Source organism: Balaenoptera borealis (assembly GCF_965194805.1).
Source record: "Balaenoptera borealis genome assembly, chromosome: 10".
NCBI lineage: Eukaryota > Metazoa > Chordata > Mammalia > Artiodactyla > Balaenopteridae > Balaenoptera > Balaenoptera borealis.
Genome location: NC_138874.1, coordinates 84,063,341 through 84,091,307, shown reverse-complemented (window position 1 = coordinate 84,091,307; position 27,967 = coordinate 84,063,341). Strand labels below are relative to the sequence as shown.

Below are 27,967 nucleotides of genomic sequence, written 5' to 3'. Positions count from 1 at the left end.
GTCTTTGTTTCTGCACGTGGGCTTTCTCTAGTTGCAGTGAGCGGGGCTACTCTTCATTGCGGTGCACGGGCTTCTCATTGCAGTGGCTTCTCTTGTTGCAAAGCATGGGCTCTAGGTGTGCGGGCTTCAGTAGTTGTGGCTCGCGGGCTCTAGAGCACAGGCTCAGTAGTTGTGGCACACAGGCTTTAGTTGCTCCACGGCATGTGGGATCTTCCTGGACCAGGGCTTGAACCCGTGTCTCCTGCATTGGCAGGCAGACTCTTAACCACTGTGCCACCAGGGAAGTCCATCTTTCTAGTAATTCTTCATCTTCTCTAATGAACCAGAATGCAAACAGACAATCCTCAAGCTGCTTTTATATGACCTAATAATTCTTCAAGGATTGGTAAATATAGGAATATGTGAAATTCAGTGTATCTCCCATTTCAACAACATTAACCTCTTAACCTCTTGAACTTGGAAAACTAAAGTGTTACATAAATGATTTCACATATGGTCTCATTCAGTTTTCAACTGAGACAGAAAAAAACCCCACTCATTTCTCTTTCTGGTAAAGTATGACTGTAAGAGAGAAAGATGATTAAATTAAAAAGCACAAAGGGAAGAAGAGATGAGGATATTAGGATAAATTGTTTTAGGATAGTGATATGATAAATTTGGGCCTACATGTTTCCATTATAGGTATGATTGGTTTTCCTTTTTTGTGGGAATTAAATTATATTTATTATATTCTCAATCTAAAAGTCAAGTCTGGGATGCCTATATTTTAAAAAATTCTATTGAGATGGTTAATTTTTAAACATTTCCCCATTTTGCTTTTGAGGATACTTCATGAACTCTAATTTGTTCTTGTGGAATTAGGTTGCAACTCCTTTTTTTTTTCCTCTCAGTTAACACAAGTTTTGACACCGATTTCCATTAGGGCAAATACAGTTTAACTCAATGACACCATTCACTCTCCTCTACTACCCTTAAAGTTTGACTGCACAATAGGAAACTGCTAATTAAAGCTTGTCACCTACTGTGCACATTTCACTTAATTAGATAAGTGGCTTCTGTCAGAACAACTAGCTTAACTATGCTCAGTGGGAAGGACTATATAGTCAGGTACTATATACGGGTGAGGTCTCCAGTCTGTATAACAATATGAATTTTAATTGTGTGCTCCAATTAAAACTTCGCAATTAGAATAGGGAAAAAAAAAACTGAACTGAATACGTGGCAACAATATCCAAAATTGTGCTTTTACTCAGCTTTCAAATTCAGTCAGATTTCATTTGACCTACCTAGGTAAAAATTGGAGGTAGGTAGCATTTGTTTGAGCATGCTTGACCCTCTGACCTACCTCAGCCAAGCTGTCTGGGCCCTTGTGCTATCTTACGGTTATCCAGAAATGCCTCCTCCTCCACCTCCTTATTTTTTAAAATTTTATTGTGGTAAAATATACATAACATAAAATTTACTACTTTAACCATTTTTAAGATTGCAATTCAGTAGCACTAAGTCATTCACACTGGCAACCATCATCACTATCCATGATTTGACTGGGTTTCAACCTAGTTTTCATAAAATTTCAATTGACAAGTACAGAGCAAATAAACCAGTTATTTGAGGTGTTAGTATATATTTTCCCCATTTAACCAAGGTAATTTTTAAAATATAATTGTATACCTCTGGGAAATGAAAACCATATTTTGGCAACAAAATATAGGCAGAATACCTAGAAACTAGATTTCTAGGTTCTTGTAAGTTTTTCATATCAACAATGGAACATATATATGTAGCTAAGTATATCTAGACCAGCATAATTAATCAGTATTAAGGTGAACTGAATCTTAAATTAAGCCAATTTCCAGTCATCAGGAAAAAACAAAATAAAATGTAAAGAACCTTAATACTAGGTGGAACCAAATGAAATTGCCTATATTTACCTGTTTTTAACTTACATAAATGGCAGCTTCATATACCAATATAATGGGAATATTTGTATAGCTATAATCCCCATAAATTCTGGATAAGTATAAGTTTATTTTCCCCCAACATTTAATAGGAAAAATTTCAAACTTTTGAAAAAAGTTGAAAAACTGCTTGGTGAACATCCATATTCTTAACACCTAGATTCTACAATTCTTATCATTTTGCTACATATGTACTTTACTACATATTCTTTCATCAATCTTATTTTTTGATGCGTTTCAAAGTTTCAGACATTAGTGTACTTCACCCCTAAATAAACACTTTTACAGTTTTACTTTTTAGAAGGTACTCAACTAACATTTAAAAGAGGCACTTTCCGGATTTTTTTCTAATTTCACAACTATGGTAGATAAGATAGTTGAACGATGATTTACAGTGAAAACTTATTAGGTGTTAAACCTAATTGGAAGTGTTAATACCCATAACCTTGTTTTTATTGTTTGATTCATAGTGATAGTGAGTATACAGCTTACAAATTTGGATTTTGAAGCTAATGCTCATTAGAGATTAACTGAAATTATCCTATAGAGGAGATATTAAAAAAAAAACCTTATTGATAATAATACTCTCAAAAAGTCTGATTTTCAACATCTACCAACGTACCACATACATTTTCTATTTATTCTAATTGCTGAACAGTACATCTGATGATGGTCATCTGAGATCAAATAGTATTGCCCACAATATGTAAGCTTCTGATAACACCACCAAATTACTTCATCTAAAAATTATAATTTAGATACAAGTAAATGTTATATAAAACGAAGACTTCTAACTTAACAGTACAAAACAAACAAGCAACTGAAAATTATAGAAATTGCCAGCAACATTTACTGAGCATTCACTGATTCCATGTAGTTTCACTGGTTCCATGTGGTTGTACAAACAAAATAAATGGAAGATTGTACCTATCTAGAAAACCCTATAATTTAATTGGGGCTACATCCAGTAGATACAAGAGATTTAAGGTTCCAGTGAAATTACCATAGGTACATCCATTTTAAGAAGAAGGAAGGATCAATTTGGATAGATCAGAAAAGGTTTCAGGGAGGAGTCATAGCAGAAATTAGCAGGGGCAAGTGATTTTATTGCAGGGATTCTCAAAACAAAGGTCTCAGGACCAGTAGTTCAGGATCACTAGGGAACTTGCAAATTCTCTGGCTCTACTCCAGATCTAGTAAATAAGAAACTCTAGAGGAAGAGGGCCTACAAATCTGTGATTTAACAAGCTCTCAAAGTGATCCCAATATTCAATAAAGTTTGGGAACCGCTGGTGTAGAAAAATGGCAGGTAAAAAAAAGCAAACAGATTGGAGAAAGCAGACTGTGTGAAAGGGATAATTACTGGATTTACTTAAGGTAGAAATAATTGCTTCTGATGACTAAATATTTTTAATATAAATAACAGTACAGAAAATGTTAGGTTCTAAAGAATTTATTAACTGATTTACTACCTTACTAGGTATATGAGTTTAATCTACGTAATATGGAAAGAATATTAGTCTGTGAAATAAGGGCCAGGTACATGGGAAATTAAAGCATATAAAAATGGTCACATGAATGTTTTTAGGCAGACAGCCTGTAAGACAGTTATTAGTCTTCAGGGCTGGAAATGAGGGGAGGGAACAAAGTATGTATAGGAATCTTCTCTTCCCTCATTTTAAAAAAAACTTCTAATAGGCTGACCAGGAATATCACCTAAGAAGGTCTTAAAATTATGCCTTCCCCCTTTGCTTCCCCATACCCTACTCCCTCCTTGATGCAATCTATTTCAGCTATTTATTCCCCAATTCCCCACCTCCTTCCATTTAAGGAGAAAAGAGGTTGTTTGAAAATGATGGGTTTAGAGTTTCTCAAGATCTTAGAATAGAGGAGAGTAGAAGCTTGTGGTTTAATGTACAGCACACGTTCTCTTTTTTAGGGACAAAAAGTATACCATACTTTTTAAGGAAAACCACTCTTTCCTCCAACATCAGCCATGTATGTGGTTTATTTAGGCAGTTAGTCCCACATCCCCAGCTCCAGGAAGAGTAATCCCTAGATTGGTTTAAGGGAGTATCCCATGTCCTAGATTACAGTTGTTGGGAGGCTGGACCCATAAAGCTAGTTTCATTAGAGTGAACTTCAGAATTTTTGCTGGGAAAGTTGGTACACAGACTTTCTTTTCCACTGAGCCTGAAGGCAGGAAAAGTGTGAAGCTAAATGAGGGTGTGAGGCTCTGCTGCCAGGAGAGCCACAATGTGGAGCCTAAAGAATCCAAAGGAAGCTGAAAGATAGAAACTGATGACTTCGTTAGAGACATGTATCAAGCTGTGCTTAAAGCTAAATATACCCTTGCACTGTTCACTTACATAAACCCACAGATTTTTTTTTTTTTTTTTTTTTTGGTTTAACCAGTTTGGGGCAGATTCCTATCAGATACAACCCAAACAATCTTGTTACAGATTGTGAGAAACTGGATATAAGGGATAGCCCTGAACAATCATATAATGTAGACTCTTAAACAGCTTTTATAAGGACACTATTTTTTGTCAATGGCTTTGTTTCCTACTGACCGCAACTTGAGCTGAAAAGGCTTAAATAAATCTAATTTCCACTGCAAGTACTTTGAGTCTTGCAAGTTTTTCTATTTCTCACACAGGGCAAAAATATGCTCCTGATTCTGGCTACTGGATCAGGTCATTTCTTAGATAAAAACAGCCAACAAAGATAAAACCAAACATTTTGAAATTAAAAATTCTTACTGACAATGCTATAATATTTGCATTGCAGGATCAATTTAACTATAATTCTACTTTATTACATATTTTAATGTTATAGTTTATAGGATGGCAATTTTAATACCCTTAAAAGGTGAGAACTGGCTATTTGCCATTTCAAAGGACAAAGCCAAAAACCTTTCAAAGTCCACACCTAAGAAGAGGTTGTAATTTCTGATAAAATTCTAATTAAGAGTTTCTCTTTGAGTCATTTCCTCCCCTCCTTCTCTTCAATCCTCCAATCTCTCAGCAGTGTTCAGTGTGATGCAGAAGCATCATCTGAGAACTTGCTAGAAATGCAAATTTTCAGGTCCCACCCCAGACCTGCAGAATCAGAAACTCTGAGGATGGGACCCAACACTACATTTAAAAAATTTATTTATTTTAAATTTCTTTAAAAATTCTTCTTTTTTTATTGTGGTAAAATATGTAACATAAAATTTGCCATCTTAACCATTTTTAAGTGTATAGTTCAGTGGTATTAAATACATTTACACTGTTGTGCTACCATCACCACCAACCATCCCCATAACTCTTCATCTTATAAAACAAACTCTATACTTATTAAACAACTCTCCAATGTCCTCTCTCCCAAGCCCCTGACAGCCACCCTTATACCTTCTGTCTTTATAATTTTGACTACTCTAAGTACCTCATATAAGTGGAATCATCCAGTATTTGTCTTTCTATGTCTTCAAGGTTCATCCACATTGTAGCATATTGCAGAATATCCTTCCTTTTTTGAGGCTGAATAGTATTCCATTGTATGTATATATACCACATTTTGCTTATCCATCCATTGGTCTTAAATACTAAGGTTGCTTCCAAGTTTTAGCTATTGTGAATAATACTGTTACGAACATGGGTGTACAAATATCTTTTTGAGATCCTGTTTTTAATTCTTTTTGGATATATACCCAGAAGTGAAATTGCTGGGTCACATGGTAAGTCTATTTTTAACTTTTCTGAGGAATCACCAACGTGGTATTTGGTATTTTAACAAACCCTTCAGGTGATCGTGATACCTGAAGTTTGAGAACCTCTACTCTGGCCATTCTTCTTTCCTTTTTCCCTTTGTAAGTTTCCTCAACTCACCATAATACAAAAATGAAATTTTATTTTTTATATTCAGTGTAAACATTTTTAAGCTATTTGGTTTTTAGTTTAAATAGTAAGCAAAATGCTTGAGATCCTTTTTTCTAAGGAAAAAAGCTAGCTAAATCTGGGGAAAAGATTTTGTGAGTTCAGGATATTCTAACTGGTTAAAGAACTTGGGATGCCTGAGTTCAAATTCCTGCTTACCACTTATTTTAGGTTTAATGACAATCTCTTTCAGAGTTTTTGTAATGCAGGGGTTCTTAACCTGAGGTCCATGAAAAATTTACGGGATTGGTAAATTTGAATGGGAAAAAAATAATTATACCTCTATTTTCACTAAACTCTAAATAAAATTCAGTTTTCCTTCAATGATGAATAAACAAATCATAGTAATATTAGCATACAGCAATTAGAAATTAGTACAGTGACCAGAAATTTTCATATTACAGCTGTGCTGATCTCAAAATAACATTTAACCCACTGCTAACTTGAAATTATCAGACCCACCAGTAATAGATCTTGTATTTGTTTTAAAGCTCATATTACCATGTCAGCTTTTTAATATTTTGGTAGCTGTATTTCAACGTAATTTGTCCATTTCTGACCTGTATATTTTGTTTTATTCTTTCAAAACATTCTGAGAAGGAACCCACAAGCTTAACTAAACTTCCAAAGGAGTTCTCAGCATAAAAAAGGTTTTATGTTAAAATTCCCTATTGTAGAACCCTCCTACACTGTTGGTGAAATTGTAAATTGGTACATCCACTATGGAAAACAGTATAGGGGTTCCTCATAAAACTAAAAATAGAGTTGTCATATTATCCAGCAATCCCACTCCTGGGCATATATCCAGATAAAACCATAATTCAAAAAGATGCATGCACCCCTGAGTTCACAGCAGCACTATTCACCACAGCCAAGACATGGAAGCAACCTAAATGTCTACCGACAGATGAATGGATAAAGAAGATGTGGTGTACACACACACACACACACACACACACACACACACACACACACAGGAATACTCCTCAGCCATAAAAAAATGAAATAATGCCATTTGCAGCAACATGGATGGACCTAGAGATTATCATACTTAGTGAAGTAAGTCAGAAAGTGAAAGACAAATACCATATGATATCACTTACATGGGGAATCTAAAATAGGACACAAATGAACTTATCTATGAAACAGAAACAGACTTACAGACATAGAGAACAGACTTGTGGTTGCCAAGAGGAAGGGATGGATTGGGAGTTTGGGATGAGCAGATGCAACCAAATATATATAGAATGGATAAACAACAAGGTCCTACTGTATACCACAGGGAACTATGTTCAGTGTCCTGTGATAAGCCACAGAGAAGAATACGAAGGAGAATGTATATAGGTGTGTGGCTGAGTCACTGTGCTGTACAGCAGAAATTAACACAACATTGTAAATCAACTATACTTCAATTAAATAAATTTTAAAAAAAGATTCTCTATTGTAAAGGATTAAACAAGTGATCATGAAACTGCTTAAGAATTGCCCGGCACATACATAACCACGAAATGAACAGTAGCAATAATGGCACCGATAGAGATGAGAAAGATGGTGTCAACTTTACATCTATGCCTAGATTTTTATGGATGCATTTTCTTACCTAAATTAGCACATACAGCAGTTCTGCCTGGCACCCTGGTATTCAGTGGAAAAGGTCCTGGATTCCTGATCATCCCCCAATTGTTCAATAGGCCAACACCACTGCTTAAGATATTTTTTCAAATCCTCAATTCATTTTCTCCCACCCTTCTTTTCCTTCCACTAGGTTTTCTAAATGCCGCCTGCTTGCTGATAATACACACTCACAATTTACTTCCACACCTTTCCACCAGCCAAGTTAGTGCTCATTAGGTTACAGAGTAAAGGGAGATCTGGGAATTATCATGATTGGTTCAGAGATCAAAGAACAAATCACTATTATAATATGAAGACACGAAAAAAGAACTAAACTAGACAATTCTAAAGAATATTACTTATTCCTTAAAATAAATGTATGGCCTTACTGGTACTGGTAATGTCACTAATCTGTATGTATGACAAGCCACTCTTTATAAAAAAAATCATTTACTTCTATGTGATTTTAAATTAAAATTATAACTTTTTTCCAATTATTGATATAAATCCTTCTCAACAGTAAAATTTGTAAACAGTTAAAGGAATATACATCTAATTTGCCTTAAATCAAAGAGTACTCAAGATCTCCCCCTAAATTAACTTGAACGTACTTAGTATGTTCACTATTTGATGCCAGAAGAAATACATTTAAGGAACTTACAATCTAGTTAAAGAACAAATATATGCATAGAAGGATCACATAAAAACAACCACACAAAACACTGAGTGCCAAGAAATGATGTTGGTGACCAAAGGTAATACAGAAACGTGATGATGACCATAAGAAACACAGGATGAAACAGCTGAGAAGGTTTCATGAAAAGGAAGAACTACAAATGAGATGGCAATCGGGGAATGAAAAGAATAAGGGTATCTGAAGTAAGAATAACAGCATAAACAACCTTAGAGATAGACATGAGCATGTGGTCATGGACAATGATAAAACCAATGTGGTTGGAGCAGAAAGGTTTTAAAATAAAGCTAGATATTACAAACCAGTTGGGAAAGGATGGATGACAAAGGTAACCTCACTTCACAGGGTTCATTTGTGACTAAACCAGTTTATATGATTAAGTTAATTATTTTAAAAGTATATGGAAAAAAAGAGGAGGAAACATCAATAGAATAGTTTCTCACTGGCACATAAATTAACTAAGCAAGATAGGTATGGTTATCTAATAAAACAGTTGGCAGTAAAGTCTACCTTTGCAGACTCAGACTGTAGGTGTTTATAGTGGATTATTAGAAAGATCTGGAAAATCATAGGCTCCTGCCTATGATCACTTTGATGAAAACTGGAGGGAAGCAGAATAGAAGAGTTCCAGAATACAGGAGTGAGAGCAATGAAACAAGCTTTAAATTGTTGTTTTTGTATTATATATGGTGGCTTACCAATGTATTTCCATGAATGTTTTAAGGAAAGAGAACATGTCCTTAATCCAGAAGATGCTTAGAGAACCATGCTCTGGTTAATGCAAGGAACGCCTAAATTTAACAATGGAAAAAACTGCAAACTGCTTGCTTTGTCTCAGGATTAAAAGTGTCACATCCCATGTATTCTTAAACAGGAACTATACCATCAAGAAGACTAAAAATCCAGGACTTCCCTGGTGGCGCAGTGGTTAAGAATCTGCCTGCCAGTGCAGGGGACACGGGTTCCAGCCCTGGTCCGGGAAGATCCCACATGCCGTGGAGCAACGAAGCCCGTGTGCCACAACTACTGAGCCTGTGCTCTAGAGCCCGCGAGCCACAACTACTGAGCCCAAGTGCCACAACTACTGAAGCCCACGTGCCTAGAGCCCGTGCTCTGCAACAAGAGAAGCCACCCAATGAGAAGCCTGGGGACCGCAACGAAGAGTAGCCCCCGCTCTCCGCAACTAGAGAAAAGACCGCGCGCAGCAACAAAGACCCAAGGCAGCCAAAAATAAAAATAAATAAATAAATTAAAAAATTTATTAAAAAAAAAAAAACTAAACATCCCTTTATATGTCTGTCCAGCCAAGTGGAATAGAAGTTAAAAGTATCTGGATTCATCAAAGAGCTACCACAATTATGACACATTACAAAAAAGGGAAAGGGAAATACCCCACAATGAAAGCAATCATTTACTAAGCAAATATTCATGCCATGCTCTTTGTCTCTGATCTTCACAAACTCTGCAAACATAATTATTTCTGTCTTAAATAAATAAGGAAACAAAAGCCCAGAACGGTTAAACAGTCTGCCCAAGGCCTCATGGTTAAGTAGAAAGGCATGGATGCAACCTAGGCCTCAACTCTAAAATATGAGCTTTTTTGTAAATTATATCCCAATAAAAAAAAAAAATTAAAAAAAAAAAACACCAAAAACATCAACTTTTTTCACTGCACCATGCTGCCATATGGATAGTGTATTCTGAGAAAAATTTCCATTTCTCATTTCTAAGGAAATTATAGCCAGTACAAATAATTATGTGTTTCATTTTTGCTAGGGTACTTTTAAGCAGCTGTAAGGAGCTTTCACTAGAGATCTAAACCCCTGCCAGTGTACGCCAATGTGCCATATAAATGTTACCATCTCTCATCTTATGAACTATGGCATATAAAGAGTTGGGAGGCATGTATGTACGTGTGGCCTGTAAAGAACTGCTACATGAGTCTGGAGAAGGGGGGAAATACTTCTGGCTGAAATGGTCAGAAAAGCTTTATAAAAGAGGCAGAAACTAAACTGGGTCTTGAAGAGTGGGTAGAATTTTGAAAGACAAGATGCTGAAAAGAACACAGGACAGTGAGTCAATCAGTTTGGCCTGGGCAAAACATATATACTTTATGAACTCATTCTTAAACAGAAGCAAAGCTTTAAGAAGGTAGCTGGTGCCAGCCATATACTCACTGTCTTAAACATAATAGAGAGCACAATAGATATGATTATGGAGGGTCTTGAAGGCCAGGTTAAAGAATTTGAACTTAAGCTTAATAAGCAATTAAGAAAATACAAAAGGTTTTGAGCAAATAAATATTTGGTGCTTCAGCAAGATTATTCTAGGCACTGATATGTCATAAATAGTGAAAAGACAGACACCATGATTCAACAGTGTCTCCAATGTACTTTCCCCTTCTGGGGGAATGGGATAGGGAACAGTTCCTGTTCTCAGTGAACTTCCACTTGAATGTGCATGGTGGTGGTGGTAAAGGGTATGTGTGGAAGGCTCTGAGACTTGGGATAGGTGCATTAAAAAAAAATCACCATACAGTGTGATGTACTAAAATGAATGCATAAAGGTTCTATGGAAATACAGGAAGAAGTAACTCACTCTGCCTGAAGGAGCTGTGTAATGCTTCAAGGTGATACTTGAGCTGAATTCTAAAGATGGGTCAGAGTTAGCCAGGTGTCAAAAGGGAGGAAGTCATCTAAAGCAAAAATAAGAAGATGTACAGCAGGATATATCCAGAGGACAATGAAGTGCAGTGCAGAAGAGTATGGTTAAGGAAGGTTGGGGCTGGATTGGATTAATAGAGCTAAACCTCTTCACCAGGGCCTTGAAAGTTTAGAATTTATCCTATAGGTGATGTAGAGACTGACAGGTTTTAAAGTATGGAAACGCCATGATAATTGTGCCTTGGCCAATTCTGGTACCACTCTGTTAAGTCAAACTGGGAAATTCTGGTACCACTCTGTAAGTCAAACTGGAAGAGAAAAACTGGAGTCAGAGAAAGAAGATCTATAGTATCTGATAAGCAAGTGGATTTGGAGGAAAAAAGCAAAAAAGAAAAAAAAGATGTAGGTTTTATGGCTGGTAGACTAGAAGAATCCTATCAAAGGCCAAAATTGGGAAGTCAAGATAAGTAAACGCCAGGGAAATAGCAGTAGTTTAGTTTTAGATACATTAAGGCGCTAGTAATACTCTTTTTTTTTTTTTAACTTTTGGGTTTGTTTATTTATTTATTTATTTATTTATGGCTGTGTTGGGTCTTCGTTTCTGTGCAAGAGCTCTTCTCTAGTTGCGGCAAGTGGGGGCCACTCTTCATTGCGGTGTGCGGGCCTCTCATTATCGCGGCCTCTCTTGTTACGGAGCACAGGCTCCAGACGTGCAGGCTCAGTAATTGTGGTTCACGGGCCTAGTTGCTCCGCGGCATGTGGGATCTTCCCAGACCAGGGCTCAAACCCATGTCCCCTGCATCGGCAGGCAGATTCTCAACCACTGCGCCACCAGGGAAGCCCCATAATACTCTTTATACACAAATGGAAATGTCTACTGGGCAGCTAGAATGCAGACACTAAAATGTGGGAAAGAGGTCAGGAATAAAGACATAAATCTGGAAGTCACTCAAAGGTGATAGTGAGATAGTAAGCAGGTATACTTTTCAGAGAAGAATTATAAGTGCTGAGGATTGAACCATACTTAATTGACTGAAGAGAGTAAAGGTAAGGTGATACATAAGAGGGGAAAAAAGGAAAAGACAAATAGTGTGGTAGACTAGAACACAGTTTCAAGAAGTTAGGGGGTGGTGGTCACCAGTTTCATCTCCACTACATATATGTCAAGCACATGAGGACCAAGAAAAAAAGTCATTAGGTTTACCGAGTAAGAAATTATTGGTAACCTTCAGTATACTTTTAGTAGAGCTACGGACAAGAAAGGAGGATGAAAATCAAATTACAACAAGAGACAATAAGGAGAAAATAAGAATATAAATGTCACAAACAGGGAAACGGATTTAGAAAGAAAAACAATGGTAAGTTAATACAATGGATTATATATATATTCTCTTTAATTGCTGTATATCACAGAACTCAATATTTTAAAAAGTCAATTGTAGATTGATATATTTAAATTTTAGAAACAAGAACAAAACTATGAATTACATATGGTATATATAAAAGCATTAAAGACTGGAAGAACATAAACCCATTTATGATAGTGGAGTGGGGATGGGGAGAAGATATGGGACTGGGGATAGTGGCCAAAGGGGACTTTATCTGTAATGTTTCCACTTTTTACATAGAGATGGAAGCAAATACAACTAATTGCTAATGTTTTTTAATTCTAGGTATTGTTCTGTAAATGTCAAAATGGGATAGTGATATGATTGGGGAAAATATGCTTCAGAGAAGGAGAAGCTGCTTTAATGGAAACTAGAGATGGTTATATAAATAAGAAGATAATATAGCATGTTCCTATCAGAACACTCTACAGCCTCTAAAAGGATGTACATGTGTGGCTGACAGCACCTTGAGAGTGGGGATTCTAATTCACTTTGCCACTGCAGGAGGCTCGTGGGGAGCAGATGATTCTCCCTGCTTTTCTTCCCATTTGACTGTTCTGGGGACACTGGCTACATTCCTTGCCTACTCACCAGGTGCAAGTAAGTGATGCAAACAACCTCAACAAATTCCTGAGTGTTTAATGTGAAAGGGGTACACAAAAGTCAAGTTTCCAGAAGCATCTCTCACCAGGCTTTAAACATGAGGTTCATTCCTGCAGTTTGTTACAGTATTCTTTGTATTCTCTATACATTTAATCCTAATTTTGAGAAATAAAAGAGAAAACGAGAAAGTGTAATGGTGATAGAATAATATATAACAGACTTCTCCTTAAAAAAGTATGGCAATGAAGGGAAGGAAGAGAAACTGACCAAGATACAGAGAGCCTGATGTAAAAGGTTTGAGTTTATGAATGGTTATAATTTCAGGGCAATGATTTGTGATCTCAAATCATTCATGACACTAGAAAACCACCCACTTTCCCACCCCCTTTCTCAAACAATTTAAAAGGTTCAAATGATAAATTTATATAAAACAGTTGCTTACTGTTTATAAAAATGAAAGGCAATCAAAATATGTATCTATATATACTCCTTCTATCTACAAATACTTCAATAATAAAATTTATCAAGATAAACAATTGCTAAACTAAATTTAGTTATTCACAAAGGACAAGGCAATTGAACTTCAGCTATTAATAAGTTGGTATTAATTAAAAAACCTTGAGACTAAGTGTATAAACTGAACATACCATCCATGTTATGTAAATATAATCTTCATTTTATTTGATAGTTTATGGAACACAAACCTCACTAGAATTAAAGCTCCATATGAGCATTTTTGCTTATGTTCACTACCACCATATACCGAGGACCTAGAATGGTACTGGGCAAATGCATCGATATTTATTAAGTCAATACATTAAATACAAAAGTTTAATAAGCACTAAAATATACCTAATTTTAACCTAGAAGCAAAAGAACAATATATGTTATACACATTTCCTAATCTTCTCAAGGATAGAACTTGCACTGAAGAAATAAACATAAGGGCAAGTTTCTGAGCTAAATTCTATCCCTCAAAAATTGCCACCCAGGGGGCTTCCCTGGTGGCGCAGTGGTTGAGAATCTGCCTGCCAATGCAGGGGACACGGGTTCGAGCCCTGGTCTGGGAAGTTCCCACATGCCGCGGAGCGACTAGGCCCGTGAGCCACAATTACTGAGCCTGCGCGTCTGGAGCCTGTGCTCCGCAACAAGAGAGGCCGCGATAGTGAGAGGCCCGCGCACCGCGATGAAGAGTGGCCCCCGCTTGCCACAACTAGAGAAAGCCCTCGCAGAGAAACGAAGACCCAACACAGCCACAAATAAAAAATAAATAAAAAAAAAAAAAAAAAAAAAAAATTGCCACCCAAAGACCAAGCTGGGGGGGAAGCCAAACTCAAAGCAAGAATTCTAGGTCCTAACAGGTTGACATATTTTAGTTTGTTGGGCCTGTCAGTATTCCTCAAATGAACCCATCAAGTATCTCTGTGTTCAATTTGCATGTAAGGCCAGCCCAGATTAAGATGATACTGTAAACATGGAGATACATGTGTGTGTGGTGGGGAGGGAATTGCTACATTAGTTGGTTACACTAGAATCTTAAGTACCTTCTGTGTGCCTAACATATGAATAGCATTTTATTGTTTTATAAAGTGCTTACACGTGTTCTCATTTATACAATCCTGTGAGGTAGGATATTGCCATTTTATAAATGAGGATGTAGAACCTCAGGATATAAGTCCAAAGTCACATAGCTAGTAAGTGGCAAAATGAGAATTTTAAGATTTCTGGCCAAGCTTATATCACTAAAATGTACTATCTCTTATCATGAAATAATCCCTTGGGATTTAGGGTAGTGGGAATTCCCTGGTGGTCCAGTGGTTAGGACTCCACACTTCCACTGCAGGGGTCCTTGATTCAATCCCTGGTCCTGGTTGGGGAACTAAGATCCCCCAGCAAGCCGTGCCTCGCGGCCAAAAAAAAAAAGTGATTTTCAACTACAATAAACATCTGAAAAGCTTTTGAAAATATACATGCTCAGGCCCCATTCTCCAGAAATCTGTGAATTAATTGGTTGTGGGCAGAGCCAGGCATCCATCCATATTTTAAAATGCTCCCCAGGTTGATTCCAACGTGGGGCCACGTTGCAAAACACTGACTTAGATAGTAAAGATCTTTGAATGTCATCTTAAGAATCTACCTTGAGGTATGTCAAAAAGGTGCCAAAGATGAGGGAAGCCAGTATTATAGTCACCTGTTTCAGTACATGCAGCCAGAATTTCCATGTTTCTATTAGATGTTTTAAATGTCTGGCAAGCACTCCTTGACTTTTTTACTTTTATGGAAATCTCCAAAGAGTGTATGAAAGCCAGATCAGCTTTTGGACACAAAAGCTTTTCTAAAAGTCACCTACATAAAAGTGAAAGCAGCAGGCCCTCAGAGGGAAAAAAAATTAATTACAAAATACCCAGCACCAGAATAGGGTCTCATTTGATTGGAATTGGCAGTGGCAGAAAGTGGTCTCCTGTGGGCATATTTCAGTAGTCCTATATAATTTGCCAGTATGGTAAATTATAATTTACCTGGTAAAACCTGGTAAATTATCAAACCCCTAGACAACTGGGAAAAATGACAAAAAAGTTCATGCATTTGTTCATTTAAGAAATATTTACTGATGACCTGCTTAGTGCCAGGCTCTGCTGTAGGTTTCAAAATAATGATGTTTAAGTTTCTGCCTTCCAGGAGCTTGTAAACTACTTACATAAAAAGGGGTTAGTCAATACAACTTGACCTGAATGCTCCCCTCAAACAAGGTCTGGATTAATCACTGGGTCACCCCAACTGGAGAAAGTCAGTACCATGATTTCTATCAACTTAGATGTCTCAAAACTCTAAGCTCCAAAGGAAATGTCTGTCACTCTGGAAGAAGACGTACTCTTGAGTGACTTGTGTTCTGGGTGTGATCCCAACAGCATTTAACTGGGTATAATCTCATTTAAGGTTGGCCTTTCATTGCCAACCTTACAGTTGGACTTTTCCTCAGTACGAAGACCTGTACCACACGCTGAACTGGGTGGCAAATGGTCTACTGAGAGTTGTAGGCAACCAAACATGCATTAGCCTGTAGCATTGGCTAGGCCAGGAAGTTATGTCCTGGCTTAGGGGAAAATGTGGAGTAAGGGTCTCCAAAAACTCGTGGTAGAACCCATGGCCTAGAATTTCAACAGCAGAGGGCGGTGCAGCCGATTTCACAGAAAGAGTTTTACCGACTGGAGCCCCCCCCGCCCCAGGAACTTGCCCCATGATAAGATGAAACTTTCTCAGTGAACTCAACGAATGGTAAAATACGCTAAGTGTTCAGGGTTGGACTTATGGCTGTTTTCCATAACCTCTACTCTGGTCTGTCCGTTAAAGTCCCTTGCGGATACTCTTGACCTTATAGTTTGGGGTGGGGATGGGATGGGGGAGGAAGGAGGAATGAAGTCAGCCTATCAGGCTTTCCAACAGAATGCTTATCCTTGGTTTTTGGAAAGAGTGTACAAATTGGAGGGGGATCACTCCCCAGAGAATTAGTCTGTTTCTTCTTGCCAGTGACAGCGCTGATAAACACGTTACAACATAGTTTGGGGGGAGGGGAGGAGGACAGTAAGAAAAAGAAAATAATTCTCTGGGTTCACACGAACCCCTCTCACTTCGCAACGGCGTTCGGACAAAACCAGACGCCAATCCGTAACTAAGTTTCGGTTTAAGTCTACGCACCCAGGCCGCCCGCTCCGTCCTCACCCCCCAAGTACGGACTCCAAACTTTCTGCCCCTCACTCGGCCCCCAGGCCGTGGAACTCCTCCCGGCAGGCTAGGCTCCGCTCCGAAGAGCCCCGAGGCCCGGCCCCCGTCCTCCCCCAAGGCTGCCCGTACCTGTCCAGCATCTGCTGTAGGGCTTGGTCCGGCATCTTCGTCGGAGGTGGCGCACTCGCCTCCCCAGTGGGCCCGGTCAGGGCCGGGCCCAGGGACAATAGCACTGAGAGGCGGCGGAGTAGGCCTCAGTCCGGCGGCAGCCGCGAACCCGCCACCCAGCCTCCCGGGGCGGCTCCGCGAGCCCGGCGGTGGCGGTGCGCGGCCCGCGGGCGTCGGGAGGAGGCGGTGGGGAGCGAGGAGGAGGAGCCTGGGGTGGGGAGGCGGCGATCGCGGCCCGGGTTCCTGCCCGTCGGCCCGGGGTTCCGGTCCATGGACCGCGAGCGCCGAGTTGCTGCCGGCGGAGGAGCTACCTCTGTGAGGTAAGAGTCACCGCTTCAGTGCGCGCCGGGGTCACGACGCAAGGCGGCCCAGAGCAGCCTGGGAGATGTAGTCCTCGGACCGTTCCCGCAAGAGGCTGCACAGCCCGCCCCGACCACCGCCGTCGCGCCCGCCGCCGCCCGGCCGGCGCCCTCCCGTTTCCTTCCTCCAGGGGGAAAAATGTCCTGCGGGCCGCTTTCCAGGAAGCAGCGGGATGTGCCGCTCCACCGTCAGTAGCATCAAGGTCAGCCCTCCCTGCCTGTTTCTTTTCTCTCAGCTCTCGTGCTCAGGTGGGACCGAGCCAGGTGAGGGGCGGGGGGGGGGGGGCTAAAGGGCCATTTCTCGGCAGGGTCCCCAGTCGCGGCCGCGGCGTCGGGGCGGGCCGTGGCGGGGGTGGGGGTGGCAGAAGCGCCTTCTGAAGCCCTCGGCGCTGGGGCCAGCGTCTGCCGCGTCTGAACCCATTTTGGGGAGTTATGCAACCCCCGTAAGGGGTCGGATGCTCTAGTACGTGAGTTTATTCCTGAGGGGTCGGAAGGGCAGGGGCTGCCTAGACGAGATGGTTCCCACCCGAACCTCTCCGTGTATGTTTGCCCGACGTGGGGGAGAGGGGCGGGGTAGTGGGGGGGAGTTTATTCCCTCCCTCTCTAGGAACCTTCTAAAATGTGCCTGGGCTTTCAAGGTCTCGCCACTAGTCTCCAAACGGAACGTGTTCGTGAATAAACAGCTCTTGCTTACTCAGCTGTGGGTCGTCAGGGGTGTTTGTTTCTCTCGCTGCTGCTGGTCGCTGTTAACCATTTCTAGTCGCCTTGACACCTCCAAGCAGGTGGATGTGTGTGTGTGTGGGGGGGGGGGGATGAAAAGGGAAAAATCAGAAATCGCTCGTTGGTTTATTCTCTGACGCTCTAGGGACAGCTTTGGCGGGAGGAAAAGAGCTGTTGGCTAACAGGAATGCGTCTTTTGGATGACCTGTGGCGTTCTCTAGTGCTGCGATTGGTAGGATGTCTGGTAGTTTTCCCCTGATTATGCCTAATTTCTGCCGCAAGAGGTTTGATTTTTCTTTAAATTAAAATGTGTTGCTTAAGCTTTTTTTTTTTTTTTTAACGTAGAATTGTACAACAAGCTCTTAATTCTCTGCTCAAAGTCTGCTTCCTGAATATATTTGAACTAGAGTGTACATCACCAGGAAGAAAAACAAAAATAACATGTGACCAGAAGTTTATTTGGCCTCCAATTTCTGAAAGATGCTTTTATGAAAAGCTTTGGGAATTTACATGACTAATTATAATTAATGCTTCACCTTTTTCTCATGAAATGAGAAGCAGGCCCCTGACAGGGGAGGGAAATAAGTAATTTAATCAGGGTGTTTGATATTTTAAATTCCTATTTATTGCTACTCCTACTGAGTAAGTCTTCCCTTACTGTGTATTTATCTCTTAAGCAATTGTCAGCCACAAGGAGATTGATACATACATGCTACTCAAAAAATAGAAGTTGATCTTAGCATATTGAAAAAAAAAAAGAATTTATATTAGCATTTTCATGAAAATTCTGTTTCCTGGCTGTGTCAAAAATCCTTTGAAATAGGAAAAAAAAATCTGTTATTCATCTTAAGGGTGATTAGCAAAAAAAAAAAAAAAAAAAAAGCGATAAGCACCTGACCTAGTAATTCCACTCCTTGGTATCTGCCTAAGAGAAATAAAAACGTTATGTCTACACAAAGACTTGTATGCCAACATTCATAGCAGCATTATTCCTAATAGCCAAAAAGTGGAAACAACCCAAATATCCATCAGCTGATGAATGGATAAACCAAGTGTGGTATAGTCATACAACAGAATGTGATTAGGTTATAACAAGGAATGAAGTTCTGATACATGTGACAATATGGATGAGCCTTGAAAACATTATGCTAAGTGAAAGGAACCAGTCACAAAAACAACATATTGTATGATTCCATTTATATTAAATGTTAAGAATAAATTCATAGAGACAAAGTAGATTAGTGGTTGCCTAGAGCTGGAAGAGTTGGGGACTAATGGGGAGATTGCTAACGGGTATGAGGTTTCTTTTTGGGTTGATGAAAATTTCCAGAATTAGAGTGGTGATGGTTACACAACCTTGTGAATTATATTGCAATTAAAAAAATAAGATAAAACAAAATTAGATTCTGGTGGTGGTGGCACAGCTCTGTAAATATACTTAAAAAACTGAATTGTATGCTTAATATGAGTTAATTTTATAGTATGTAAATTACATCTCAGTAAAGCTGTTAAAAAATTAGCTCCATAGAAAATATTCATAAGGACATATAAAGAGAAACAGATCAACAGATAACTGATAATTCTTTAATTTAACTTTAATTTTTTATATTTTTTAATTAGTATGGACAAAAATCATGATTGACAGAACTCATGAAATAAATTCCTTCAAATAAATTTGAAATGGGTGACACACATAGCTTGAATTTCAGTATTGTTTGTCAACTTTGTTTTCCTTGGCTTTTGTGTTTTCAGGTAAGACTTGGAATAATTGGAATTATAATTTACTTTCTGATTTTGAAGGAAAAAACTTCTTACTTACTTAGATCTTAGTCTGAGCCCCCACCCAAAATAAAAAGTTGAAATGCACTTATGCATTAATAATTTTATAATGGATTTAGAAATACCTGAGTATGGAACTGTTCTAAATATGTTAGGAAATTTGAAGTAGTATATTACTTTAATGTTCTCCCATGACACTTGTTTTGAACTGTCTGCCAAAAGGGGCCCTGGAGATATTCCAAAGAGATATATAAAGTATCCAGGTGCCTTCCAAGGAGAATTGTCAATTGCCAAATTTGGTGATAAACTGCAGGCTGAGTCCACATTGCAGGCCACAGAATATTCTTCATTAATTTATTCAGCAGACATTTCCAGAGGATTTATGATGTGCCTGGGTACTTTAGTCACAAATTAAACAATAACTACCCTTTAAGAACATACAAACTACCTACCAAGGCTTATATTAAAAAAAATTAAAACAAGGCATTTACATATGAAATACTACGTAATGATACATGGAAGCATATGATTAAGTGCCAAATGAATTGGCCTAGAAATACAAAGTGAGGTAGACGTTTAGAGACTGTTATGGGCTGGTGTGTTAGAGAACTTTGTGAAACAAGGGGAATTTAGGCTCTACCTTGTAGCAATAAGAATTATGTAGGTAAAGAGGTGGAGAAGGATCTTGGGTCTGGATAAGGATGAAAAGATGTAGAGAGAGGAGTTAACCTCTGTAACTGGAACTGTGTCTCTGTTGAGTAAAAGTGAAAAATATGATTGGTTGGTTAAGTAGGGAATAGTTAAAAGGCCTTGAAGCTGTTAATTCTTTTGATAAGTATTTATTGAACAAGCAATATTTATGTGACAGGCACTAAGCTAGGTACTGGAGACACAATAATGAGAAAAACAAGCGTGGTCCCTACTTTTGTGGAGTTTACCATTTATAGTGGGAGAGAGAGAATCACATAAATACATTTTTTAGGTTGCAAATGTAGTACATGGTGTTATGAGAGATAATAACTAGGGTTTTTACCTAGACAGGGAGGTCAGAAAAGTTTCTCAGGAAGTGTCTATTATGCTGAGAACTGAGGAAGAGCAACAGTTAATTGGACAAAGGGAGGAGGGAAGAGCATCCCAGGCCAAAGGACAGCATGTGCAAATACCCTGAGAAGGAAAGCCCTGTGATGAAGGGGAGAAATCGAAACAAAGAGAGGACCTGGGGTAAAAATGGGACCACAAAGGTCAGTCAAGTGACAGACTCTGAAGAGCTTTGTAAGCCAATTTAAGGAATTTTGCCTGTATCCTAGAATCCTGCTGGGAGGAGGACATAAGAAATGGACTCCATTATGTAGGAAACGGAGAGTTAACTTGTAGTGGTTCCCAAACCTGCTGTGAGTCAGAGAATTACCCTGGACATTCTGATCCATGTGCCTTGTAGTTGTGCCCAATTAGCTGTTTTTTTAAAAAACAAATTTCCTAAGTGATTATTAGACCAATGGTATCTCTGCAGAAATACCACAGTGGTTGAGAGCATCAACTCAAACCTACATTTGAGTCTTAGCATTGCCACGCAGGGGCTCAGCAATTTTGGGTGGGTTATTGAATCTTTTTAAGCCAAAGTTTCCTCATCTTCAGGAGGAGAATTACAGAACCTCCCTCACTGGGTTACTGGGAGGATTAAATGAGAAAATTCATTTAAATTGTTCAGGACAACGCTGGGTACATGGTTAAGAGCTCCATTGGTGTTAGCTCTTAATTATTACTAAAAGTTCTTGAGTCAAGGTGAGAGTGATTTAGGGGGATTAATTTCGCAGTGGTATGCAGGGTGGGTTGGGCACAAAGACAAGTTAGGACTGGCCTAGGTCTCAGTAACTTAGCCATGGTCTGTAACTATTTCAGAAGTTTGCTTTAACACAGCTATAAGTTCTTGAAGAGCCTTAGATTGGCTAAGTAGTTTTCAAATAGATAATGCTCCTGGGTCTCTTAAAGGACTTTTATAGGGAGACCTTGGTCCCCAGAATACATTTTACTGGCTTAGCATCTATAATGTTACTTTTTTTTTATAAGTTTATTTATTTTATTTGTTTTTGGCTGCATTGGTCTTCGTTCCTTTCTCTAGTTGCAGTGAGCGAGGGCTACTCTTCATTGCCGTGCGAGGGCTTCTCATTGTGGTGGTTTCTCTTGTTGTGGAGCACGGGCTCTAGGCGCACGGGCTTCAGTAGTTGTGGCACGTGGGCTCAGTAGTTGTGGCTCGCAGGCTCTAGAGCGCAGGCTCAGTAGTTGTGGTGCACAGGCTTAGTTGCTTCTCGGCATGGGGGATCTTCCTGGACCAGGTCTCGAACCCCTGTCCCCTGCATTGGCAGGCGGATTCTTAACCACTGCGCCACCAGGTAAGCCCTTTAAGATTACTTTGAATTGACCTTTTCTTAATTCTGGACAGAGGCTTCACTGGCTACTTATAAAAGACAGTCTAAAACCTGTCTCTTTATCTTCATCTGCTATGCAGAGAATAGAATTTTAATAGCTTATGTCAACTCTAACGGAAAAGATATTTATAAAGGGTAAATAATTTTACCAAAAAAAGTCATCATCTACTAATTAGTCTTCTTTTCCTCATAAATATTGTGGAAGACTCATTACTTTTCATTGTCCTTGGTTAAATTCCTCTCTCCGGGTTAGGTGTCCCTGGGATAAGGCAGTGGTGTGTCAGGAGTAGGTAAAAATCACAGGATAACATGCCACATCTTCCTTCTTGTATCTTGTTTCAGGAGTATCAATTTTATGCGAAAAAATATATATAAAGAATTACTTTCTTTTTTAAACAAGCGTGGATGTCAGAGCAGCAGTTCTCAAAAAGTTGTCTAACAGACTCCTAGGGCTCCCTGAGAACCTTTCCAAGAGGTATGTGAGGTCAAAGCTATTTTTATAATAATACTAAAACATTATTTGCCTCTTTCACTGCATTGGCATTTACACTGATAGCACAAGCAATGGTGGATGTAAATGCTTGTATCTTAGCACCATTAAAGGCACTGACACCAAACTGTACTAATAGTTATATAGTCTTCACTACCGCACACATAGAATAAAAACAAAAGTTCACTTAAGAATGTCCTTGATTAAGCAGTAAAAAATATTCATTTATTAAATTTTGACCCTTGGTTATGTGTATTTTGAATATTCTGTGTGATGAAATGGGAAATATGCACACTTCTGCTGCATCCAAAGTATGATAGTTGTCTCAGAGCAAAACACTTTACATGATTGAGCTACAAGCTGAACTAGCTGCTCATCTCACACTATTTTACCTGAAAGACTGACAATAAACATTTTAAACTTTTGTGCTGTTAAGAAAGTGAACAGACTTTCACTCATTTCAGAATGGGAGAAAATTTTTGGAAATAATATATCTGAAAAATGACCTCTGTCTAGAATATATGAAGATTTGTTGCAACTCAATAATAGAAAGGCAAAGAACCCAATTAAAATATGGACAAAGGATCTGAATAGACATTTCTCCAAAGATATACAAATGGCCAGTAAGCACCTGAAGAGATGCTCACCAACGTTAGCCATCAGGGAAATGCAAATCGAAACCGCGATGGAATACCACTTCACTCTCCCTAGGGTGGCTATAATAAAAAAGATGAATAATAAATGATAAGTGATAATAAGTGTTGGTGAGAATGTGAGGAAATTAGAGCTCTAGTACACTGCTGATGGGAAGGTAAAATGGTGGGGCCATTTTGGGAAACAGTCTGGCACTTCCTCAAAATGTTAAACATAAAGTTTCCGTATGACCCAGCAGTTCTATCCCCAGATATATACCCAAGAGAAATGAAAACCTGTCTACACAAAAACTTGTACATGAATGTTCATAGCAGCATTATTCATAATAGCCACAAAGTGGAGCCACCCAAATGCTTATCAACTGATATATGGGTAGATAAAATGTGTCCATACAATGGAATATTATTCAACCATAAGGGATGAAGTACTGTTAAATGCTATAGCATGGCCAAACCTCGAAAACATTGTGCTAAGTGAAGTAAGCCAGTGCGAAAGAGAACATATTCTATGATTCCGTTTATATGAAGTGTTCAGAATAGGTAAGTCTACAGAGACAGAAAGTAGATTAGTGGTTGCCTAGGGTTGAGGGAGATGGAGTTTTGAGGAGTGACAACTAAGGTGTGCAGGGATGTGCACCTTTTTTTGAGGTGATGAAAACATTCTAAAATTGATTGTAGTGATGACTGCACAACTCTGTGAATATACTAAAAATCACTGAAGTGTACACTTTAAATGGGTGAATTATTTGGTGTTTGACTTGTATCTCCATAAAGCTGTTGTTTAAAATAACACCAGATAAAGCCTTAAAGTCCATTGTTAGTTGACTGATGTATTAACTTATGACATATCAATATAACATAGTATTATATAGCTGAGCTATTGAAACAAATGAGATATTTCTATATAGGCCATAATGAAAAGTTGCTAAAGATGTAGTGGTCATCAGTTAGGTTTTTTTTTTTGTTCCACAGAAATCAACTCTAGCTAATTCAGTCCCACTAGGGGACATTTGTTGATGTCTGGAAACTTTTTTGATAGTTACACTAGCATCTGGTGGGTTGAGACCGGGGATGCTGCTAAACATACTACAATGCACAGAACAGCCCCTCACAACAAAGATGTTGTAGCTCAAGATGTCAGTAGCGCTGAGGTTGAGAAACACTGAGCTAACTTAAGCAAAAGGAAATTTATTGGAAGGAATTGGGTGAGCTCACAGGATTGAAAGTAAGGCAGGAGAACCATCTTGCAGGAACATTCCATGCTCTCATATGGGTTCAGCACTGGAATGGATAAACTCCCTCCAACTGCTTGTATTCTGCTCACGGTTCAAAATCTAAGGAGAGAGCATCTAATCAATCTTCCTTGCCACTTGGCTAAAGGAAGGCAATGTACCTTGAATGAAGGCAGTTCCTCAAAAGGAAATACATTCATTAGCAAGCACTTTTGACCATATAGTTATGATTCATTTACTATCTAGGTGCTGGGGATAGAGGAGAGCAAAAGAGACAAAATGCTCTTGTGGAGCTTATATTCTTATGTTGCTAAATCAGAGCAGATCTTTAATAACTTAAAGAAGGTTGAATAGTTGCCGAACTCCAAAACCAATAAATACTACCTATATGTTAAGTGAAAAAAGCAGGGAGTAGATAGTATCTATAGTGTTATCCAAATTATTATTTTTTTTAACTTAGCATGTGTATGTAAGGAGATTTCTAGAAAGACACATAGGAAATGTGTTTTGTTGTTGTTTTTTTAATATTACCTGTGGATGGTGAAACTGAATATGGGGAGAGAAGCCTACTTTTCATTTTATTCCCTTATGATGTTTTCATTTTCACCATGAGCATGTATTTCATAGTTAAAATTTGTAAATTAAATTTAAAAAATCATTGGTGCAAGTGAAGGATGATTAAAGGCTTTAAAAAAGTCACAATATTGGGAGTTCCCTGGTGGTCTAGTGGTTAGGATTCCGGGCTTTCACTGCCGTGGCCTGGGTTCAATCCCTGGTCGGGAACTGAGATCCCACAAACCGTGTGGCCAAAAAAAAAAAAAAAAGTCACAACATTATGGTGGTTCTGCTTATTATGGAAAAATGGAAGGAAAATCTGACTGGAAAGTGTGGCCTGTAATCATTCAACAAATGTTTGTTGAACACCTCCCTGCCTTAGGTCCTTTTTGGACAAGGTGGAATATAAGTAAATAAAATATCAAGCAGCAGCCATGTGTGAGGCACTCTGTGAGGTGCTGTATCTGGGAGGGGATTGACATTTGAAAAAGATCTGACAGCTGCCCTTAACGCATGCCTATTGGCATCTACTTATTGAACACCCAATACGTGGCATGTGCTGGGCCCTATACACACATTATCTCAAACGCTAACAATGACCTTATCAGATAGATGGCTGTGTCTCTCATATCACAGATAAGAACTTGAACAATGGAGAGATGAAGTCATAGCAAGTAAGTGGCATAGCTGACCTTTGAATCCAGGTATATCTGACTTCACTGGAGAACAGTGTATGAATATGTGATAGTTAAATAACAAGTAAAGAAGAAAGTGATTTATTGCAAGAGCAATCACAGAACTACCCATGATTAATTTCTGAAGAATTTTACAGATAGGTACCCCAGGAGCTCAGAGAAGGGTAAAGAAGTTGCCGCATATTGGAGTGGTCTGGGCAGGCTTCCTAGTGGAGGAGTGGTTTGAATTGGGTCTCGAAGGAGGAGTATATGGATATGTAAAGAGAAAGGCAGTGTCAATCTTTACTAAATGCCTGCTTGAGTCTAAAAACACTTCACCTAATCCACGTAGCCTGATTTGGGAGGTGAGGAAACAGAGGCCTCCCCTTACCCCTACCTCCTGCCAGGAATAGGCACTTAATAGGCCTTAAGTTTTGGCAATCTGATAGGTGTGAAGTGAAATTTCATTGTTATAGTCAAATGTTTACCTCTATTTTATAGCTTCTGGGTTTTACCTCTTGGGTAAGATGAATTAATGATAGAAGAGAAAGTGTATGTAATAAACTAAAAGACCAGGATATAGTCTTTTGGGAGAATAGATAGTCAGTATAAGTCAGTTTCCTCTACTAAAAGAGTTTTAGGCTTTTATGAAGGTATTATAACTAATTTGATACCCTACAGCTGAAATCTCAACTCGGTAAGTCTGAGAAAGATAACCTATTTGTTTATTCAACACAAGTTCTTGAGCTCCAACTATGTACCAGACACTGTGGGAATACTGGGGATACAAATATATGAATAATACATTGTTAGTCTGTTCTTGTCATCAGGTTGTTTACCATTTAATGGAAGAGACATATTGTCATATATTTACAATTTATGGAAATCTGAGCCAATATATCTGCACACACTCCCTGAAACCTAGGAGTCCTCCTTGAGTCATCCTTCTCCCTTACCTCATCCCCCTACCTTTCAGTCAGTCACCAAGTGTGGTCCATTTATCACCTAAATATCTCTCAAATCCATTTATTTTTTTTCCATTGCCCCCTCCCTTCACCCCAGTCCAGTTGCCTGTCATCTCTTACCTTGGACTACTTACTAGTCTCATAATTGGTCTCCGCACCTTTGCTTTCATCCCTCTTCAACTGATTTGACAATTGGCCTCTCCAGTTTACTCTTTCTTCCTTCGATTCACGAGTAGAATGACTTGTTAAGAAATGTAGAACTGCTCATGTTACCTGCTTGAAGTCCTTCTGTGGCCTGTTTAAATCCTGGTGAGAAGGAGCCAGTAGAAAGCATAAATTTAGCAATTTGTAGAAAAGGGGAATAATCCATGAGTTATGCCTTCTAAGCTTCATGAGGGCAGGCCAGGACCATACCTGTTTTGTTCACTATTGTATCCCCAGTGCCTTGCACAGAGCCTGGCCCTTGGCAGGTGTTCAGTAAATATTTAGTGAATTTTTAAAAGGGAGAGACACTTCTAAGGCGAGAATGAACCCTGAGATGTTTGGAAGTGGAAGTATCGATACAAACTCATGATTTTATAGATATACATACATAGATAAACACACACAGATGTGTGCATACATATGCTTTTGGCTGTATCTGCTGAGAGGGCCTAAGGCAGTTATACCCCAGAACCAATGAGTATACCTAGTGCTATCTCCAATAGAGGGAACAAGGGCTCTTTGGAGAAACTGCTAATTCTAGACTAGTAGGAAAGGAAAAGTACATGAACCTGGAACATCTGCAGTGCCAGAAAGTAGGGATGTGCTAAAAAACTGATGCGGCCATGTCAAAAGGGCCTAGGAGTCAACTTGAAGGGATCCCAATGGCCAAATCAGGGACATTTTGAGTAACATAATAAATAATGATAATGAATTATAACCTATAGAATAAAATATGAATCTGTGAGTTTATGCTGTTAAAAATAAATGAATAAATCAGGGGAGAAGGAAAAACTCTTATAGTGGCATTACAACTAATTAGAAGCGTTGATGAAAATAGCAAATCACCATTTGCAAACACCACAGGAATAATTTATATAGGCAAGAATCATTGATGGATGCTAAAATTAGTGGGTGAAAGTATGTTGATAAACAGGATGTTCACATAGTCAGAAAGTATCTTCCCAAAGATATTTAAGTAGAAAGGGAAAAATAGTAGCTTTACAGTGGAGATATCTGGCAGACACTACCTTAACCAAGTGATCAAAGTTATCATTACCACAATGGGGCATATCCACATCATGTTCCTTTTGGAATGATGCACTAAGAAGGACACAACATGACTTCTGTGGTATTATTGCCAAAAATGCATGACCTGAATTTGATCATGAGGAAACATCA

The 27,967-nt window shown here is 38.9% G+C and overlaps 2 protein-coding genes across 5 annotated transcripts in view; one reads left to right on the top strand and one right to left on the bottom strand.

Moving 5' to 3' along the window:
* Window positions 1–17,032, bottom strand: part of MARCHF5 (membrane associated ring-CH-type finger 5) — a 50,156-nt gene extending 33,124 nt beyond the window's left edge. The window contains exon 1 of one of the 2 annotated variants that reach the window (XM_082339631.1): window positions 16,693–17,032. In XM_082339631.1, coding sequence (XP_082195757.1) covers window positions 16,693–16,727 — 35 coding nt within the window. In that variant the 5' untranslated portion in view covers window positions 16,728–17,032. The remainder of the gene's footprint in view (window positions 1–16,692) is intronic. The other variant, XM_082339635.1, reaches the window with a different exon arrangement.
* A 100-nt stretch (window positions 17,033–17,132) lies between these two features.
* Window positions 17,133–27,967, top strand: part of CPEB3 (cytoplasmic polyadenylation element binding protein 3) — a 180,159-nt gene continuing 169,324 nt past the window's right edge. The window contains exon 1 of one of the 3 annotated variants that reach the window (XM_082339444.1): window positions 17,133–17,339. In XM_082339444.1, the coding sequence (XP_082195570.1) occupies window positions 17,264–17,339 (76 nt within the window). In that variant the 5' untranslated portion in view covers window positions 17,133–17,263. Of the gene's footprint in view, window positions 17,355–27,967 lie in introns of all 3 variants that reach the window. The other 2 variants (XM_082339443.1, XM_082339448.1) reach the window with 2 other exon arrangements.